The following is a 21951-nucleotide window of genomic DNA, read 5'->3' on the forward strand; positions in this document are numbered from 1 at the left end:
CCCACTGTAGAAGTTCTCTTGAACTAGCCGAGCTACAAGATCAAGAAGAACTACATTTGTTGTACGTAAAATTTATTTTCCCTAGCTATTTGCACTTTCCCTAACTACTTGTATTCCCTCTCTTTATGTTTAGTTGTAATTTCTTTTCTTTGTTATATTTCATGCATGATATTACTTGTATGTAATTTTTTAGTAACAATTTGGTAAAAATACATCACTCTAATAAAATTTAAAAAAAAAAAAAAAAAAAAAAAAAACGGATTATGAAGCAAGTTTAAAGTAGTATGGAATGTTTGTATTAATGATTGAATTTTAAAATGCTTTTCGATAAATAAGTCCGTTTTATTAAATCAAGCTTTAAAGGAGCTTAAATGTTTTAAAGATTAAAAAATTTGTTTTCTTGTTAAGGCATTTAGATTTTTTATTGTTGCATTTAGAAAGATGTGTAACAAATTGCTATCTGCCACTCACTAACAAACAGAACAAAGCTACAGTTATGGATTACACTTCTTGAAAAAATGAGTTACAGTTAAAAGAGGGAGAGGAGAAATTCAAATGAAAACTGTTTCTGAATTAAGGGAAGTAACTGAATGCCCATAATTCAATACACTCAATCGTCACTCACTTTTTAATTATCACAGTTAAGAAAGTATGAAGATGCCTCAGAAGAGGTCAAAAGAAGTTCATATGAAAGAACATATTTAAAATAATATATTTTGTTATTTTATTAAACAAATATTAGGAGAGAATATTGTTGAACAATTTAAAAATCAGTCATGTTCTGCTTTGATTCAGAAATGATTGAAGATGCATCTTTAGATTTGTTTTGAGTTAAATTTGTTGGCCAATAACAAGCTGAAATGTCTGGATGAAGCATTCTCGTAGCATTGAAAGTTTTGCAAACTTTTATTAACTTCCAAACATTATTGTATCTTTGTTTTCAAATTTTGCTCATGAAACTACAATATGCTAATATTTAAAGATATTCTGAAAATTTAAAAAGTGTAGAGTATGTTTAATCAAAATGTCAAGTGTAAATTGTGCTACTAGATTTCAAGACAGAACATCACTCAGTAAGATATAGTTAGCAAAACCCAACTAAAAATTTAGTCAGGGGAACTACCCACCTGGAAAGCCTGGAATTATCAGGGACTTTTTTTATACTGGAAAATGCAGGGAATTTTAAAGAAAAGCTGGAATTTTCTCTTATATATATTTTTTTAATTTTACTAATTTAAATCATTTTACCATCCATCATAAACTCACTCTTTTAGACAGTGTTGCTAAATGAATGAATAAACCTTTGACCTCATTGGAGACTATGGAAATGTACATTTTAGAATGGTCAAAGATTTTGGAAGAAGAGGTTAGGATATTTGCTTCTAATTATAAAAAGTAGGTTTTCTTTTTTCTTCTAGTCTGTGGGCTGAATTCATTTATTGTTCTTGTTTGTTCCAATGCTTTTGGGTAGTTTTTTTTTTTTTTTTTTTTTTGACAAAATGTTTTAATATTTTTTCCTAATAAAATTCTCCAAATATTCCTTGGTTATAACTTAGTAGCAAAAGATTTTAGATTGCACTAGCTTTTGTACTCTCATCCAATGAAATCGGTGAATTATTTTTTCTCAGCAAATCCGACCAATCACACATTTTCTTGCTATCACTAACAGCAATGTTTGACGATAGATCGTTTCAATTGTTGCATTAATTCTCATTTTCTTAATTTCATTTTAGCCTCTTATATTTTAATTATAAAAAGGTTCTTTTCAGTAGCAACTATATGGTAAATATTTGATTTTTGATTCAAAATACGAAATGTGTAGTAATTACAATGTTGAACGCTTGTAAATGTTGTTTGCAATCTGGAGATATTTCTGAAACTGTTTTTCTTTTTACCTTAAAAATCTGGCAAAGACTGAGAAATGTATAAAAGGTATGTTCAATGATGTATAAACATAAAATCTAAAAAGTTTTTATTCATGTGCACATGACGTTGCTTTTTTTTACCATTATTAATTATAGTTAGTTTTTTCTTTTAATGTCATGTTATCATGCACCTAGTTCTTTTCAAATATGCTTTATTGGGTTTAAGTTTGGCAATTGAGGTGGTGCGCTGAAAGCTTGTGGTCAATTATTGAGACATTGGGCACAAATGATGAGAGACGTTTGCCTATGATAGCAATTTTAATTAAAAACAAAGTTTCCAATATCCAAATTTTTGGCTGATTATTGTAAATGTGATTTAAAATATTTAAATAAATAGGTTGATTCATTATGTCATCAATAAATAACTAATTACCTTATCCTTATGTTGATATGCATCAACATACAAAGACACCACCACCATGCTTAACTGTTCCAACTGAGTTCTTTGGATAAAGTTCCTCATTTTTTCTGCTTCATAATGCACATCAAAACCCAATGTGTTAGATTTGTTTCCATTAGCTGATAAAACATTATTACTATATTAGGATCTATTTATCATTGATTTTGCAAAAGTAAAGCCTCATCGAAAATGAAGTTTAAGCAGAATATTTTTATAAAATTTTGCAGAGATTTTTACAACTTTCATATGGGAATTTATGAATTTTTTCACAAATTTTATAATTTTAATCTCAGATCATGTTGATATGAAGTACGTCTTTTAAGCATTTTATCACATATTGCACAATGGAATGGGACAAAATAGTCTAATTCAACAATATTCATTGCTGATTTACCTCTTATGATGACAAATAATCATATTTCAAATGTTGTCTGTTGTATAATTATGACTACGAGCCATTTTTAAATGATAGAAGAAAATATTATGGAATTAGCCAGCAAAAATTAAAATATTTTTGTTATTTTTCTATTGATTTCTTAAAAATAAACTTTTACTTTATTTTTAAAATATTCCATGAGGTTTTGCTAAAAAAAGATTATACATCTTATAATTAAATACCTATTCTGAAATATTCATTTTAATATTTCAATAAAAGTCATAAGTGTATGACACTTTTGGAAGCCACTGTAAAAATAATTTTTTTTTGATGTATAATCACCTAGAATCTTTTTCTTTTGCTTAATGAAAATATATTTATATTATTTTGCTTATTAAACAATACTTATTCAAGGTTTTTTTTTTTTTTTGGTCGCTCTTTATTTGACATTTGATACACTTTGTAAAAAAACTACTTAATGTATCACATTAAAACATTTTTTATTCAATAAAAACACTATATTCTACTAGCTAAAGATATTTTCTCCACATCAGTCTTAATTTTTTTTAAAATTTATCCAAACATTAAAGAATTAAAAACTAATATTTTACTAAGTTGTTAAAATCAATTTAGTCTGATTATTTTTCAGGGTGATATATTAAAAGAATAACATTTTAAATGAAATATTTTGTAATATTGACACTTTTCTTGTACCTATTCTACACTTTATGAGAAAAAAACATGATGACCTGGAAATTTTAGTATGTTTACCTGGAAAACATGAAAAAATCAGGGAAATTTAAAACCTGATTAAAGTGGCATTTTTTACAATAAAAAATTTTAAAAGATGAAAATATTTTATTTAAGATTTATTATAGTTTGTATAATATTATTAGTTTTAAATCTAAAAGATATTTTAATAAAATTTGTTAGTTTATTAATATTTTTTGTTACTTTATACAGTATTTTTCTGAAAAATCTACTCTAAGCTCTAAGCTTTTCAACTTATTATGAATGTTTTGGGAATGTATTATTTAATATTTGGCCTTGGTTTTTCACACTACTGTAGTGTTGCTACAGCATACTTGTTATGCAACCTGTTCTCTCTTTTTAAAAGTCTCTAATCTCTCCTTTTTATAGTTTCTAATTTCAGATTGATTTTTTTTTCTATTTTTATTTTTCATGTTTTTGAATGTTTGCATTCTTAAGTGCATGGGGAAATTTATAATTTTAAGTGAAAAAATTTGAAGTTCTATAGATTAAGAATGGTATTTATTGGTAAAAAGTCTATTATCAAGAAAAATAAACAAATCACTTTGAATCTGACAAAGAGTAAATATAATCTATAAAAATCTTTTTTTTTAAAAATTCATTTAATTGAAAAGTAGGCCTACAACGATTTATGTGCAGCTAATTGTGTGTTAATTTTTTTGTCATTTTTACAATAGTGTATTTTTTATAATTCTTATTTATATATATTGATTGTATATTAAGATAATAAATTTTATTCTTTTCATGTGAATTGTGCTTTTAACATAGGGAAAGTATTGTAAATAGAGAATAATTTTTTATATATTTTTGGATTGTAATAAAAAGTTTTCAGGGAAGTGGGCTGCAACATAAAAAGCTTTAATCTTTTTGTTATTTCATTATCTAAATCTTATTCTTAATTTATTATTCAAAACTAAACGCTTTCTCAGACTTAATTATTCACCCATAATTTTATTCACACATATAAAATTTATTCTTTTTATGTTCATTGTGCTTCTAACATACGGAAAATATTGTATATAGAGAATACTTTTTTATGAATTTGCCTGGAACTTTTTTTTTTGCCATTCATGTTTGAAGTACTACTTATTGATTTTAATTTTATAGCTTGTGTGGTCTTTGAAGGTGAAAAAAAAATTTCTATATGGTTTTTTGATTATTTTTCTGACATTTGTCCAGAATTTTTATATTTAATATTTTTTGCTTTCCTTAAATTTTCATGTTTCAATTATTTATTAATTTTAATTTACAGCTGGTATTCTCTACAGACGAAGAAGAAATTGTAGTTTGATCTGTTGACCTGATGTTCTCTTTGCTTCTATAATTTCTTTTTAGCATTTGTCTGGAACTTTTATATTTCATATTTTTCTGCCTATTATAAATTCCATGTTTAAGGTATTAGTTGATTTTAATTTATAGCTTGTGGTCTCGAGATAAAGAAGAAATTGTTATATAATTGTTATATTTGGACCTACAGTTTTCCTAGCTTGTTGTAAAAAAATTCATCTGCCTGAATTTATTACATTTTTTTTCTTAATTTATATTTCCTTGTGCTAGAATTTTTCTTATATTTTTATGACTTTCATTAATGGTGATATTTCTATAATTTAGTTATTCATTAATCTTAATTTAATCTTAGAAATCTAAAGAATCCCAACCTGCTGTTTTCCTTGCTCCTGAAAGTTTTCTATAGAACCTGTACTTGTTGAGTTGCTATTTTGAAACTAATGTATTTCTGTTTGTAATAAAAGATGTTCATAATGCATTTACAGCCATCTTAATATAATGGTATATGCGTTGTTCACTCTTAAGTTTCTATTCTTTGTTTTTATTTGTGCTATGAAATCTTTTACTAAGAACTTAATCTAGTGTTCTTGATCTCTTCTTTCAAATTTAGCACTTGGTTTTAATATTTTCTTGGTTTTATTCTTAGTTTTCTTTTCCTGGAATATTTTCTCTAATTTTTGCATAGAAACATTTCTTCAATTAGTACTTTTACTATACTATACTTAAAAGTAGTGGGCAGTACTGTTTTTGTTATTTCATTTTATTTATTATAGTTTGCTCACACAGCTGTTACCTTTTCAGCTTATGAAAATATATATACTAATACATATGTATATATTTTTCCATCTTTCAGCTTTCTCTTGGGTTTAGTTAATGCACATAATCACATTTTTATATCAGATTAGTTTAAATGTTTCATGCTGTATCATTCGGGATAAGTGTATGAAGTATCATCTATGTGACACCATATGTGTATTTGGCTAAATAACTAACTCCATTGAAGTTGATATTAGTAAACTATGCAACTTCCTTGGAGTTGATGATATTTAGTCATTAGTTAATGAAAAAGAAGCCAGAATGTTCTGATATTAAAAGCTTTGAAGGGTATACTTTTTATTTTACTTTTTTTTTCTGTTGATTTGAAAAGAAGAAAAAAACATTGTAAAAACTTACAAAGATTAGATATTTGACTTTAATGTTTTCTTGCTATAGGATTATTATCATGAACTATTTTCTTTTGGATATGTTAGCTTTTTTATTCATTTCGGCATTAATTTTTTTTATAAATTATTTATTTAAGCAACTATATTTAAATTTCCGTTCTCAAAATTCGTTTTATAGTACAGTTAATCTTGAAATTCAATTTCATAATAATGTGAGTTGTTAAACATGATGAAGTTTTCTTCCAGATTACTTTTAATGTTCTAAGCATGAAAGTACTATTTTCCATCCCTGTGTTGGATGGAATTATTGTTCCTAAATGATTTATTATGTGTATGTGTTGCTAAATATCCGTTTCCATTAGAAAAAACTACATAAAAAAACTTTACATAAACCAATTTAGTGCTTAGAAATAAAGTTTCTTATAATATAAGGTTTCTTTATAATATGAATCCAATTATTAAATTATTCTCTCCTTGCGAACTTTTAATTTTGCAACTGGCCTTGCACCTTTTTTCCTGCTCTTTTAATATTTCTTCTTGCATTTGTATTTCTACATATTTTTTTGGCAAGGATTTTTACTATTACTTAGTTCTGATGGTTATTTATTTTAAGTTCTCAGCTTGCTCTTTGACTTAGTTAAAACACAAAATTATGCTTATTTCAAATTACTTTAAATGTTTTGGGTCCTAGAGGGGTGTTTTCCTTATGATTAGTGTGTGAAGTGTCATCCCTTGAGTCATCAGAAAAGCTAAATAATTGACTCCATTGAAGTTGATGTTAGCAAAACTATGCAACTCTTTGGAGTCAGTGATATTTGGCAAAGAGGTAAATGAAGCAGAAGCAAGAGAGTTCTTATGATGAAAATTGCCTGGGTATGACTTTTTTTTCTTCCTATTAATATGAAAAAATAGCATAAAGTGTTCCAAATAGCGTAAAGCTCCAAATTTTAGAAACTCGATTTTTTTAGAAGGATACAAAAAATGACGTCGAACTTGTTATTAAAAAAAATCAGATTTTTCTGTTGATTTTTCTTTATTGATTCTTGTTTTTTGTGAAGCTTGATACTTTTTTCCGTTTCCTGAGGCAGATGTTATTGGTTTGCTGGCTTTATACAAATTCCATCCGTCTGGAAAAGGACAATAATTGTCCTATTTAGAAGCATACAAATAAAATACTAGCATTCATTTAGTTTTTCTTTCCTTTTTTTTCAAAAAAAAAAAGTAATTTAACTGCAGAAATTCAACTTATACATCGTAAAATCAAATCCCTATATATTTTTATTTATCAATCTCTCATCACGCATAACCAAAAATTAAAGACAAAAACAAAACATTAAAACTCTTTTTTTTCAAGTTCCTTCAATTAATATTAATATGATTTATAAATCCTAGGTCAGAATGTTCAGACACATTGTCGGTTTTATTTCTGAGGATGACAAATCGTGTTTATACAGATCTTGTGTCGCGTGTAGATTGCAATTTCCTCGATTCCAAAAATATCAAAGCATTTTTCTTCTGTTGTTGTTGTTGTTCATTTACGTCGCACTAGAGCTGCACAATGGGCTATTGGCGACGGTCTGGGAAACATCCCTGAGGATGATCCGAAGACATGCCATCACAATTTTGATCCTCTGCAGAGGGGATGGCACCCCCGCTTCGGTAGCCCGACGACCTGCACGCGAAGTCGAGCACTTTACGGTAGAACAGTTTAACGAGGACCCATACCGCACACCCTCGGTCCCTACGCAGACTGATCCAAGTGGTCACCCTACCGCACACTGACCGCAGCCAGTGATGCTTGACTTCGGTGATCTGCTGGGAACCGTGTCTTAACGATCAGTTCACTGCGGTGCCATTTTTCTTCTGAGAAAGGTTTTATTTATTTATTTTTGTTTGTTTTTGTCGTAACTTAAAATACTAACAATATGGCCTCTCCACTCATACACGATGGTCTGGTCAGTACAGCCCAAATTTAAACTGGATTCGTCGCTGAAGACGACCGTTTTTCGGTTGATTGAAGTCCAATCTTGCTCAGAACGGCACCACCCCAGACGGAGGTTGCACCGACCTCTTCTAGAGTTTGTGTAATGGTATGGGATGCACGAATATTGATTCCCTGACATTCTTCTGCCATTCTTTTCAATGTCTTTAAAGCAACTGTGGGTGCTTCACTGTCCTGTTGAGCATAAACATTTATTCTGGCTTATTTCGATATTTGGGTTAACGGAAACTTTTGTTGAGCTAAGAATTCCTTAGGCACTGTGAAATATTTACATACTTAAGTGCCACATTTTGAATCCCTTAATTTGTCTTTAGTAATTTCCCTTACTATTGCACTGCAGTAACTTGTAATCTAATACCTGACAGAGGTCGAAACATCCCCGAGAATGGCCGGAAGACATGCCATCGCAATTTTTATCCTCTGCAGGGGGAGCTCCCCTGCTTTGGTTGCGAGCACTTTACGGTAGAACAGTTTAGCAAGGACCGATAACTAGCATCCTCGGCCCCTACGCAGACTGATCAAAGTGGTCACCCACCCGCTTACTGACAGCAGGCAGTGGTGCTTAATTGCGGTGTTCAACTGGGAACACTGTCTTTACCATCAGTCCACTGCAGGACTAAATAGTAGTAAATTTGAGAACTAATCAAATCATGGTATGACTTAATACCAATAAAAGAATTATGTTTGATTACTGATCAAATGATAGCGGCTTTCATAACTGATTGAAAGAGATCGAGTGCTCATCAAAAGACAGTGAGTTGGATAATTAATCAAATGTAAGTGGATTTGAGACTAATAATAAAATTTTTTAAAAAAAATTTCGCTTACTGATTAAATGATATCGGATTCCGATAAAAGGTTAGCGTGTTCGAATAATATTCAAAGGAGTATGCAAGTAGGCTTTGATCGTTAACAACAGTGCCAAGATATTCGAATGCATTAACCCCTACATATAGAATATTGTAACATTAATACATATAGAAGCATTGTAGTTGAGGATGAAAATTCCTTTCTTATATCTTCGTTAATAGAAAGGCCCGTCCCGCAGTTACGTTAAGACACGGTTCTCAGCAGATCACCGAAGTCAAGCATCTCTGGCTGAGGTCAGTGAGCGGATGGGTGACCACTTGGATTAGTCTGCGTAGGGACCGAGGGTTTGTAGTATGGGTCCTCGTTAAAATGTTCCACCGTAAAGGGCTCGATTTCGCGAGCAGGTCGTCGGACTACCGAAGTGGGGGTGCCATCCCCTCTGCAGGAGATCAAAATGGTGATGATCATCCTTCAAATCATCCTCAGGGATGTTTCCCAGACCATCGCTAATAGCCCATTGTGCAGCTGTAGTGCGACGTAAATGAACTACAACAACAACATAGAAAGACCCATATATGTGGCAGCAGCTTCGAGAGCTCGAAAAGCCTGTTTGCTGACCTCCCTTTCTGACCTTCCAATTATATCGATATCATCAGAGTAGGCCAAAACTTGGAAGTGACCTATTCCAGAGAGTGCCTCTTCGGTCCCATCCACTATCTCGGATACACTTCTCCAAAGCAATGTTAAAAAGCAAGGGAATGACGCAAGCCTCTTTCAAGGGTTCAGAAAGATGGTTTTGAATCCTGCATCTCACATTATTGAGTCGCTATGCTATACAATTATTTAATATCTAAAGTACTAAACTTTCAAGAATATGTACTGATTAATTCTCTATTTTTTATTATTTTACTAATCAATACAATACGCTTAGCAATGGGGCTCGTTCTGAGGAACGCAGACTGTATATTTTATTGAAAATACATTTAAAAGAATTTTTTTGACCGCTTTAAATCAGTTGCTGGTTGATAAGGTGACTGACTCTCCATGTCTAATTTGTCGCTGTTTTTTTTTCTTCTTTTTTTTCCTCCTTCATAGCATAGGAAGTGCGAAATGAAAAGTTTTACAATGTTTTTAACTGTTTCGGAATTTTTACGACTATTTTTGCTTTATTTTGCTTGAATTAAAAAATCACGCTTTAGCCATGAAGGTGAATATTCTTAAAATCTACGTCATTTTATCAAAAAACAAAGCCTATAAAAAGCAAAATGCATTGAAATGAATGACCATAAAAAAGGTAATGGAATGATAAAAATAAGATAATGCAGACAAAACAGCATTAGCCATCGCGTATTATTTTACGATCATAATTATCTAAAAAGTGTAATACATTGTCCATATCAAGGTTTTCGTATAAAAGAAATTGTCACGCAAAACACCGATATGCAAAAAGTTTAATAATTCTGCTCACCTATAGCACATAAATATCGGGTAAGTCATTGTGCATTATGTTAGTGCTTTTTAACTATTTTATTTATTATCTAAAGAAACTAGAAAAAAATATCGCTTTGAATAACTTTTGATTTAATGATCGGAGTTGCACTCTTTTTTTTACCGACTAGTTTTTGATCGGATGATCAGACTTCCACGTTTTTGGCGAATAACTTTAAATTTCTAGACAATTTTGACTAAGATCATTGAGTCACATAAAAGTTTTTTTAGCAATATTTTTTTGAAGCTAAATTTCATGAGCATAATGAATTTAATGCTTTTAGATATATTGATGATTTGATTTTGTTCAATTGTGATAATTATAAGTATTTATCCTGGAAATTTAGTCTTGAAGAAAACTAATGAGGATTGTTTTAATGTTGAATATTTAGATTTTAAAATTGATATTGTTAACAGCTTTATTAAAATTGGTGTCTTTGATAAAAGAAAAGCTTTTAAATTTAAAGTTATTTTTTTCTGCAACTTTAATTCTAATTTGTGTAATAAAATATTTAAAAATTTAGTTTTTTCACAATTGGTAAGAATCAAAAGTATTTGCAATAATGTTGAAAGTTTTCAGGAAGCTGTGAATTGTTTTTTAAATAATTTGAGTAATAATGATTTTCCTTTTAATTTTTGTAATGTTAATTTTTTAATTAAAAAAATGATTGAAGAATTCTAGGTTTTTATACTTTTTTTCTTTTAACAGGGCGCAATTCATGTCTTAACTGAGCAGCCCCAGTTAAGCATTCTATTAATTTATTACGTATTTCTTTCTCTTGACATTTTTTACTTTTTTTCTTCATTTGCGCATTGTAATAGAGGGCGTTGTTTTCTTTAGGTTTTAGTTTTTTCTTTTCATTCGACTTGCTTGAGAAATTGATGTCTGACCTGTGAATATGTGAGTTTTTATTTTTCTGATGATTTTGTTTGAGTTTCTTTTCTTAATTTGTTATTTATATTGCATGTTTTTTTTTCCTGAACTTCTATGCAAAACCATCGGAGTACTGAGGGAGTCGATTTAAGCATTTGCCTCTCCCTCAATTAGAAATGGTTTTGTTTTTATGGCTACCGGGGCCGGTACCCCCTGAAGACGTCGGCTTCGGTGGTCATATTTTCATTTTTATTTCCTTCATTTTCTTTTTCTTTATTGCTACTTTTTTCTGAAATTTCTGCTGATTTTTAGCGCATTTTTTTCAAAGAAGTTTTTTCTATTTAGAATTAAAAATATTTGTGTTTTCTTTTAGTATCATTGAGTCACTGTTGATCTGATCTGCAGAGCCTGACTAAGGCAGGGGCATACGGGGCAGTTTCCCCGGGGATCCACATAAGAGGGCCCCCCAAATCGAATAGAAAGCTTATTTTACGTTTCCTTCTTTATTGAACTTTTTTTAAACAAAATATCAGTACAGTGTAAAACTCATAAGTTTTATGTCAGCTTCTTCATTAATCTATCGCACGAACGCAAAAAACCTAGATTTCGTAAATCCATGGTTTTCTATTGTGGAATTCAACTAAATTTTCGCATTGACGATGGACACATTTGGTCAATAAAAAAACCTGAATTTTTACATACCCAAAAACATGACGTGTTTACAAAAATACGGGTTTTTCATTGACTTAATTGAGCTATCGTAATTGCGAAAATTTAGCTGAATTTCGTCCTCATGTCAGTAATTATATGAATTTTTCGCTGTTAGATGACGAAATTAACAATCAAGAAAACTGCATTCGACATGATGGACATAGAATTGACAGAAAATCAATAAAATGGACAGAACGGACGATGGGAAGGACTTTATAGCTATTTTAGGTTCTAGTCAATTTTGTTGTTAAATATTTATAATGAGGTGAAAAATTTAAATACCTCCATAAAGTCCGGTTCTTCATTACTGAAGTGGCGAAGCAAAGGGGACTGCAAAAGAAGTTTTTGCCCCAATTAGGCTAAGTCGGACCATGCTGATCTGATCCTAATAACTTTTTATTTCTAAATAACTTTGTTTTTAATAACTTCTGAACGTGCTCAGTTATAATTTCTGTTTGAATGACCGTTAAATAGGTGTAACTTTGATTAGGATCCAACGAACAGATGTTCAGAGTTTGTCATCTTTTGAATTTTGTTTTGCATTGTTCTATCATTTAGTAACTAACTGTACTCTGAATAGAACACTCTTAATAACTTTTGATCGGATTTTCGACTGCAAAGACTCACAAATGATTCTTAAATATGTTAATTAATTAGACAGTTCGCTTACGTACTAGAGATCCCAATTATATGTACAACAGGGTGCGTAGCGTTTGTAAAAAGTACTTAAAGGTGCTTTTTTGGGGATTTCGCTGGTGTTTTTAAAAAGTGCTTTTTTTTCCACAAGTAATTTTTTTTTCTTCAGTGATATCTGGTGGATCCCATGCATTTCACGAAAAATGGGGTGTTTGCTACGTAATCATTCACGAGGACTTCATGTCTTATGTCGTACCCACGACATAGGATACGACTATTGTCGACATAGGACTTAGCGATGTCGTACCCACGTTATGACTTGCGCATGCGCGCACACTTAAAACCGAAACCCGAGTGCTCCAATTCGGATAGAGAATATCAGATCCTTATGAAATGTTTCTCTTTTTAATTTAATTTTATTCTTATTTATTTTACATTACTTCTAACACTTTTTTGACGTAGGGGGTAAGGGTACTTTTGTTCTGAGTTCAGGGTCAAGTTGAATTCACTCGGGGATGTGGGGAAGTACTGATTGTTTTGATTTACGTCCGTTTCTTTTTGGGGGGTTTTTAACGCTAAAACTGTTTATAAAAAGTTTTTGTTTTTCAATAATGTCATTGATTGAATATGAGTTTTTTGAGTGCTTGAAAATTTTTGTAAAGTGCTTGAAAAGATTTTAAAAAGTGCTTATTTTTGATTGAAAGATTTGGCTACGCACCCTGTACAAACAACTTTAACAAAATTTGATGACTTGATAGCGAATAAAAGAGATGTTTATGTGAAATTGAAGTTGAACGATTGAAATCTGCCTCGATATCAATCCTCCTCGCTTAAGCGTTGGTAACTGCTTTTAACACTAAAGATACCATAACCGATCAAATGACCATTTAAGAACTCTTTCGAAATGAAAATCTTACCGCATTTGACTTCATCACTTACAATTATATACAGTTAATATTCTATTATTTTTTGTATTTTGTTTGTTTCGAATAATATCTGTCGCATACCTACCACAACCGGTCATTTAACCGGGAGGACAATTTATTGCTTTATAAGGTTCAGAAATGACAATGTAATGCGTATTGCATTCGATGAGTTTCTGCAAAGACTGTTGCGTAGTGATTTCAATCAGAATTCAAATTTCAAGAAAGTACCAAACATTTTAGATTGGTATTTTTGAGTCAGAAAAAGTGATAAAAACTAAACATTTTGGTAAGTAGCTTATGTTTTATTTTGATAGCTTTACTTCATTTCTAACTAACTCTGTTAGTTCTTACCGAAAAAAATGTCGAAACAATTGAGATAGCGCAAGTTCTTAGAAAGAAATAATATTAACTATAGGAATAATTATATGAATTATAATTATAAGAATTATGGAAATAATAAATAATAATTAGACGAAATATGTTTGCGGAAAATGCACAACACCTTGCATATATATAAAAAATGCTTGTAGCAATGAATTAAAAATTCTTATTCTTTGTATTTGTAATACATAAAAATGGGCAATATACAATTTTTTTTTACTATAATAATATTTAATTATAACGTTTAGTTATAATAATATAATTTTGTTTCATTCTAATGCCCCGACATTTGAAATTCTATGGTAGAAATAGATATATATTAAGTGTTGGTAACTTTAGTGTCAAGTAGGTTTTCACATAATTTTCAACAAAAAATATATATTTAGAACAGTACTGAAAATAATTATCATATACATAATCATTGTCTTCTGATGTGTGAATGTGGCCCACCCTATGAACGGGTATCTATGTCAGTGTGGCGTGGGTAATGTTGCTCGCCTCTGTGACTTAGGTTCACAGGTGCCCACTGGGTAACGTTAAATGAGTAACACTTCCGGTATCCTCTAGGGCGAAGAACGAAAGTTAAGTGCCTGCTGTTATTAAAAAATAAATAAATAAATAAAAGTATCACGTGATAATTAATATTTTACATAGAATCTTATAGTGCGTCTAATAATTTGGCCAGGGGCTGTATATTAGTGGTGCAGATGCAATTTTTTTTTAAGTATCTTAAATTGTATATCTTTTATAGGTAATTACAAGGAATTCGGTAATGAATGACCAAAACAACGAAAAAGGGGTGACGACGCACCGGGAGGAAACCACACATGCCATGAGCAAGAAGCGCATCGTAAAAAACATAGCAGCGGTATGCACTGGTGTATTTACTCTCTTCACCGCCTATGATGGGCCTACCATGCTACAAAGTACCATGAACAAAGAACAGGGGATCGGTGTGGCCAGCCAAGCCATCATGTATGGCGCATTTAGCATATCGGCACTCCTGTTACCAAAGTACGTTATCAAGAAATTTGGAAGCAAACGGACTTATATGTTTTCTATGATGGCTTATGTTCCGTATATTGCGGCAAACTTTTATCCTCATTGGGATGTTGAGGTACCGGCCTCCATTTTGATTGGTCTAGGCGCTGCCCTGTTGTGGGGTGCCCAAGCCACTTATTTAAACGACGTATCTGTCATGTACGCCGAACTTTGTGTATCGGAAAAGTTCCACAGCATTTTTACCATTAGTCGTTCGAAAATGGGTAGTTACTTTGATGTGATGGTGCAAGGTACGAACAACATCCTGTTTCCTCGTTACTCTATGCCGGATTTTAAAATCTCAAACGATGAGCGTCTGAAAGGTAAAAAATATTCATTGGACAGCGACGAGAGGAAAGTGAACTTTATTGAAAAATATTTAACCGATGTTTCTGTCGTTGCTATTCCAGAGGCCAGTAAGTCTACTAAAAGAAAATCGATCGATTTCGATTCGCCATTAGAGAGCCGCCATTTTGAAGAATCGTTGAAAAAGAAATCAGTTGTTCACGGAGAGACCCATAACTTGGTGGTAAGAAAAGTCGAAACCATCACGGCTCGCGTGTTTGGTATACATGGCATGTCTTACCTCGTTTGCCATTTGTCCGGTAATTTGTTGTCCTATTTAATTCTCAGCACTGGGGAACTGCCTCGTAACTATTTAAATAGCACCACAAGTTGCGGTTGTGGTGCTCGTTACTGCAATGGAAAATCTACGTGCTTCATAGACAACGTAGAAGAAGTGTCGACCGACACAAGAAACCTGTTGTCGAGTGTCTGTGTTTCTCTGGCGATAGTTGCTGTCTTGGTTGTTGCTTTGTTCGTGGACCCTTTGGAATCTAAAACGGAGGCGGAGCCATTCAATTTGAAATTTTTAATGGCTACCTATAAACTGGCTAAACGCACTGATTTGATATTACTTATTCCATCATCTTTTTACATTGGACAAGTACAAGGTTTTTACACGGGAGAGTTTACAAAGGTAAGATATGGTATATTACATTGACCACACTTGAAGAGGGTGGTCACAGAACAGAGAAAAATTAAAGAAATGTTCCGGAATATAATTTAAAAACTCCAAAAAGTTAGCAAAAATGAAATATTTTGAGTTTGAGGTACTAAAAAAATTGCTCTCGCAATTTTTACCGATTTGCAAAATGGGTCTTGCTTTAGATTTCATGACGTTTCCTCACTTTTCAACTAAAATAATCAAAAGTAATAGTAAACAGTGCGCATGCGTTGCTATGGCGACCGCTGCTGTTTGATAATTTCTTTAGAATTCTTTTTTTTTTCACATTTGATTTTGTTGTGCATTAAGTTGATGAGTTTAGTTTTGAGACATGGGACCAGAGAGATCCCATAAATATTTTTTGAGTTGTGAATAAAAAAGAATTTCATCATTTGAACGATATTTTTGTTTTTATTGTTCGAATTAAGGATCAGAAATTCTAAACTACCGTTCAAACTGGATCGTTTTCAATACTAATTCAGGTAAATATCATAAATATGGAGGGCAAAAAAGAAACTAGACAGTAACTATTTTGTCAGTGGGTAACCTGGAATTGCCTTTTGGCTTTCACAAATTTTTTTTATTTATTTTAAAATTATGTTCAAGTAACTAGCATAAGCTAGTATAAGATTTACATGGTTAATCTAAGTGTAACAAATTAACAAATGAAATGTTATGCACGGTGAGAAAAAAAAAGATCCATCATGAATAACTTTTGATCTAATAATTGGTTCTCCACTTTCTGGACTCAATCTTAATGGTTTGAGGGGGTAACCTCAAATATGCAGATTAATGAGTGCAGTACTTTAAGTAACGAAATCAGACACAAAAATGTACTTTCTCTGAAAAAAAAATTTTTTTCGACATATTTGAATTTTTGGCCCACAAAATACAGGGGAAAGGCTGGGAAAGATTGTCCTGATTGTTTGGCCCCCTTAATATTAATTTTATTTTTATCTTAATAATTTATTACTTTTATCTTAATAATTAATCTTTTATCTTAATAATTATTTAAGAGAATCTAAAATTTTTTGCACACTCTTTTAAAATTCGTTTGTTTTTCAAACGTAATTCTATGCAAAAAAATAACTGTTAGTAAATATTTATTATTTTGTTTAACAGTAGTCGGAAGAATTTTGATTTGTTAGGTATATCATTTCTTACATCATTTTAAAGAATGTAAATTTATTAGGCAAAATACAAAATTTGAACGCAATCAGTTGAATGGCTCCTGAGAAATCGAATTTTATAGAAGTATTCAATTACAACTTCAGACTGAAATGTGAAGAAAAAGATTTAACGTTACATAGATTGGGATCATGTCTTTGTGACTTCTATTTGTAATCCTCGTCATGTTTTATAATTCCATTCGGAAATTCATACAGGGTATCTGCTACATTTTAGATTTTCAAATTCATGACTTTTCATGACTAATTCCAAGAATTTTTCTTGACTTACCGAAGTAACTATTTTCTCCGAGAAAAACATAACTCTAAATTTAAAAAAGCATTATAATAACATTCATTGAAATGATGGGTAGAACCAAAACTGTTACACTGTGCATCTTCATATATATATATATTTTAAAAACAGAGTAAAGAAAGAGTTGAAACCGTTATAGTTTCAAGAGTTATAAAATAGCCGAAAAAAATACAGAAGCAAATAATTTTTTTTCCTGCAGAATTATAGTCTAAAGCTATTTTTCTTGTTCATCGGAAAAGAACGAAATGCTCCTGATTTTTCTGTTCTCATTTCGGAATTGAAAAAAAAAATAGCCAATGACTGTCTTGCTTCAGCTAGAATTTGAAATTGATGAAATAAAAAAAATTATAATAATAAAAATTCTAAAATCACAGAAGTTTAAAAAATAATTCGCTCTTGAAATGATGTTTTTTCTTTCATTTTTTGAAAGAACACCATGACTCTTAAATATAACATGATAAAAACATTATGTATTTTAATAAAATATGACTCTGAGAGGGGATTTTGTTACAAATTAAGATATTCGGAACACCGTAAAATTGAAGTAAATTCCATTTCAAAAATTGGATTTTTCGGCGACCTAAGTCCATAAATTTCCATGAATTTTTTTTGAAAAAAAAATAGTTAAAATCATGACAAATTTTGTTCAAGACCGAAATTCATGACTTTCCACTCGCGCAGAGAATAGGGTATATTCATATGAAGGGATGTCATTACGAAATACCACAAACCACATCCATTCAAGCCTTACTAATCAGTTCTCTTTTTTTCTCTTTCTCCTTTAGGCTTACATTGGGTGTGCTTGGGGTACTTACCACGTGGCACTTGTTTCCATCTGCTACGGATTGTTCTGCGCGCTGTTCGCATCCACATCGGGGTGGATGGTGAAGGTGGTGGGGAGAGAGTGTGTATTCTCATTGGCTGCTCTGTTGAATGTCGCGTCTATCGCTCTGCTTCTTCTGTGGGAGCCAAATTCTGTCAACACACACGTCTTCTTCGTATTCGGTGGAATGTGGGGAGCATACATTGGAATCATCTGGTCACAACTTCGTGGTAAGTTCTATTTTATATATATATATATATATATAACCGTCCTTGAACAGCCGACCCAATTTTTGGGTTTATGACTATTAATGTTCAACTCCGTAGCCTTGTCATTTTTGTACCAATCCAGAAGACAAGGAAACTCCTGGATCAGTACCCCCAGAGGTATTGATTTGTCATTGGAGCATGGAGGATTTTGCGACTCGACAGATTTAACGTGCACCAGCCACCATTTACAACACGGAGAGTCTTCGGCAGGCGGGGATCGAACCCACGAACATGGGTCCAGTGCCCTACCAACCAGGCTATCCCGGCCTGAATCAAACATTTGGACAAATTAGCCTACATGTGGGGATATTTGGAGAGAAATTAACGGAGAGGGAAAACACATTCATCTTGAATTTCATCTATACGATGTTAAAAACTATATTGTAGTTGCGAAAGAGTAAGAACAAAAAGTATTCGTTAAATGTAAAGTTATCGTACGGCAAGCAAAATCTAGAGTTCTGAATTAAAAGTTTGTTGACGGTTAGGGTGAAAAACACAGTAAAACAGCTTATTATTATCAAATATACGGCGAAAATCGAAAATAAAAGAGGAATTTTTTTAATGTACGCCACCAAATTATACGACTAAGAACTACAATCGTACGTAAGCTTCCCTATTATTAACTTCGTGTACTTCTAAACAGGTATATTAATTTATTCATCTAAGTTATCTTAATTTTAAGTATTCTAGTGATTTTAGTAAGAAATTAAATTTGTTAAGAATTAAATTCGTTATTTAACGATTTGGCAACTGATTTGGCAAGCTTGCCAAATCGTTAAATTAGTATAAAACAATTATTTTTGCATCGATTTGAGTCCCGCAGTGAACTGATCGTTAAGACACGGTTCCCAGCAGATCACCGAAGTCAAGCATCACTGGCTGGGGTCAGTGAGCGGGTGGGTGAAAAATTTGATCAGTCAGCGTAGGGACCGAGGGTGTGCGATATGGGTCCTCGTTAAACTGTTCAACCGTAAAGTGCTCGACTTCGCGTGCAGATCGTCGGGCTACCGAAGCGGGGTTGCCATCCCCTCTGCAGAGATTCAAGAATGTGATGCCCTGTCTTTGGATCATCTTCAGAGATGTTTCCCAGACCGTCGCCAATAGCCCATTGTGCAGCTCTAGTGCGACGTAAATTAACAACAGCAACAACATCGATTTGAATGCGATTTCTGGCTATAACTATTTTGTTTTATAATCGTCGTTGAACAGCCGATCCAATTTTTGGATTTACTACTACTAATGTTCAACTCCGTAGCCTTGTAATTTTGAACCTAATCTGGAAGACAAGGGAACTCCTGGATCAAGTATTGGGAAAAATTTGCCTTCGTGGAGGACTTTTTGTTGGAATTAACCCGCATTTGCGTTGCATGGAGAGGAAGACCACAAGAGCCTCCCACGGTTAGCCTGACTGCAAGGGGACTCTAACCCATCATTCGTCTACCACTGAGGATATTTCACATCAGCACTTTGGTCGGTGCAAGCTGGATGCGAAACTCGTATCGACCCACAATCGCTGGGATTCGAACCCGGTTCACCCCATTGGAAGGCGGACCCTCTATCCCCCGAGCCTTATCGACTGTAACTGTTGGAATAGATGAGATAATTTAGATAAATGAAAATACCTTCTCAAAGGCACACGTAGAAACAATTTGTAATAAGGGAAGCGCCCCTAGCGTCGTATGATGACATGTACGATCATGGGCATTACGATGACATTTAAAGTTAGTTTGTTCTCATCTAGTTTCCAGTTTCGAAAGTTGTCAACTGATGGCGCTGCTGACTGCAAAACTCTCAATGAGCAGCACCATCTCCTTTACAGCTTTGTAACTCATTTGAAGGTAGGTAAAAATAAATCGCGTTGTTTACGAACACAACAAATTTTTCTCCATTGTCGTTTTTCTTTGGAAATGATATGATATTTAAACGATACGATATTTAAACGATATGATATTTAAACTACAATTTTTAATTTTTGCAGCCTTTTACGGCGTCCTATTCAAAGCTGAAGAAGAAGCGGCTTTCGCTGCCTTTCATGTGTGGTATGCTCTTGGTTTCTGTTTGTCATTCGCCTACAGCAATTACTTTTGTACCTACATCAAAATATATGTATTATTAGCGATATCTAGTCTTGGTTACATCGGTTACTTTATTGTGGAAAAGAAGTTTTCAAAAGCTAAAATTAAAGAATGAATTATTTTTCTTACTTAACATGATCTGCACTTGTAGAAGGTTTTTGACTCACTAAGAACCATTGTTACGCTGACGAATTACGTTTCGTTGTTGCTAAATATGTTCGACTTCATATAATTAAAGTGTTTTTCACTGATTCAAACCAGGAATGTTTGGATGTGGTTCGTAAAGAGAGAAAAAAATTAAAACGATCCTCATACTGTTACAATTATAGAATAAAACTTGTTTTCTTCTGGAATCATTAAAATTCTTTTTACTATATAATTTTTTTTAAAAAAAAAAGGGGGGAGGAGCTTACTGTACATAAAAGAAAATTTGATAGCAATAGATTAAAAACTTTACGGAACTATAGCAACTGACGCCACCCTTTATTAATAATTATAAAATGTAAACGATGTACGTCAAATATATGCTCTATAGCTTTTTATGTAACCGACATATTTTTTATTACTTCTTTACTTTTTGGGGGGTATGAAGTATAAAGAATTTTTTTTTTCAATGAAGTTAAGTTTTTCCAACATAACTACAGACACGGACAGGAAAAAATCCAGTAGGTTTTATGAATTAATATAAATTTTCATGATAATTGTTGCAAAATATGCGAAATATTTTACACATGGGGAATTCTTATAGTCATCAAAATAGAGAAACTGCAATATTTTCGTATTACAATGCAATATTACATTGCAATTTCTTTTTCATGTTCAGAGACCACTTGCTATAAATTAAAATCAGTAAATACTTCAAACACGAAAATCGTGAATGGCAGAGAAACAAAACTACAGAAGCAAAATGACAATTGAATAACAATTTCTCTTTCATTTTTAAAAATTACTTGCAAGTTAAATAATTAAAAAACAAAATTTCATTTTCATTTAAAGGCATAATAACAAGAAGTTGCACACTTTGCATTATTTAGTTCAAATACAATACGTGAATTGGAAGCAAAATTACAATGAAAAAGTAATTACGGAGAAAATTTACCGGAGGAAAAGAGACTGAAAGTTACAAAACCATATTACACTTTTATCTTCAGGGATTATAAGCTTTAAATTAAAATCAATAATACTTCCAACACAAAATTTTTGAGAGAAAAAAAAATTATAAAAGTTCCAGACAGATGATTATTAAATTTTACAAAAGCAAATATTGCTGCAAGACAACAAAAATAACAATTTCTACTTTGATTTTAAGAAAACACTTGCGAATAAAAATAAAAATTAAAAAAATGTCAACATTGAAAGCTATAATAATAAGTGATACAATTCGCACTTTCTAACTCAAATAAAATACATAAATTGAGGGAAAAAATTTAGTAGATAACAGAAAACATTTACAGGAACAAATGAGACTGCAAGTCAACAGACCATATTACAATTTCATTTTTAGA

At 31.8% G+C, this 21951-nt stretch overlaps 1 protein-coding gene across 2 annotated transcripts; it reads left to right on the forward strand.

The window, feature by feature from the left end:
• The first annotated feature begins 9938 nt into the window (after positions 1–9938).
• LOC107449591 (N-acetylglucosamine transporter UNC93A) lies at positions 9939–20799 on the forward strand. 2 transcript variants are annotated; one of them, XM_016065171.4, is made up of 4 exons: positions 9939–10222; positions 14502–15770; positions 18065–18332; positions 20350–20799. In XM_016065171.4, exons 2-4 carry the CDS (start codon positions 14523–14525, stop codon positions 20559–20561), a joined length of 1728 nt encoding a protein of 575 aa, XP_015920657.3. In that variant the 5' UTR covers positions 9939–10222; positions 14502–14522; the 3' UTR covers positions 20562–20799. The 2 variants fall into 2 exon arrangements, with proteins under 2 accessions (XP_015920657.3, XP_087020949.1); XM_087164823.1 differs by lacking the exon at positions 9939–10222 and adding an exon at positions 10837–11123.
• The last annotated feature ends 1152 nt before the right edge of the window (positions 20800–21951 follow it).

This window comes from Parasteatoda tepidariorum, chromosome 5, assembly GCF_982258835.1.
Source record: "Parasteatoda tepidariorum strain Cologne lab strain chromosome 5, Ptep-v5.0, whole genome shotgun sequence".
Taxonomy (NCBI): Eukaryota; Metazoa; Arthropoda; class Arachnida; order Araneae; family Theridiidae; genus Parasteatoda; species Parasteatoda tepidariorum.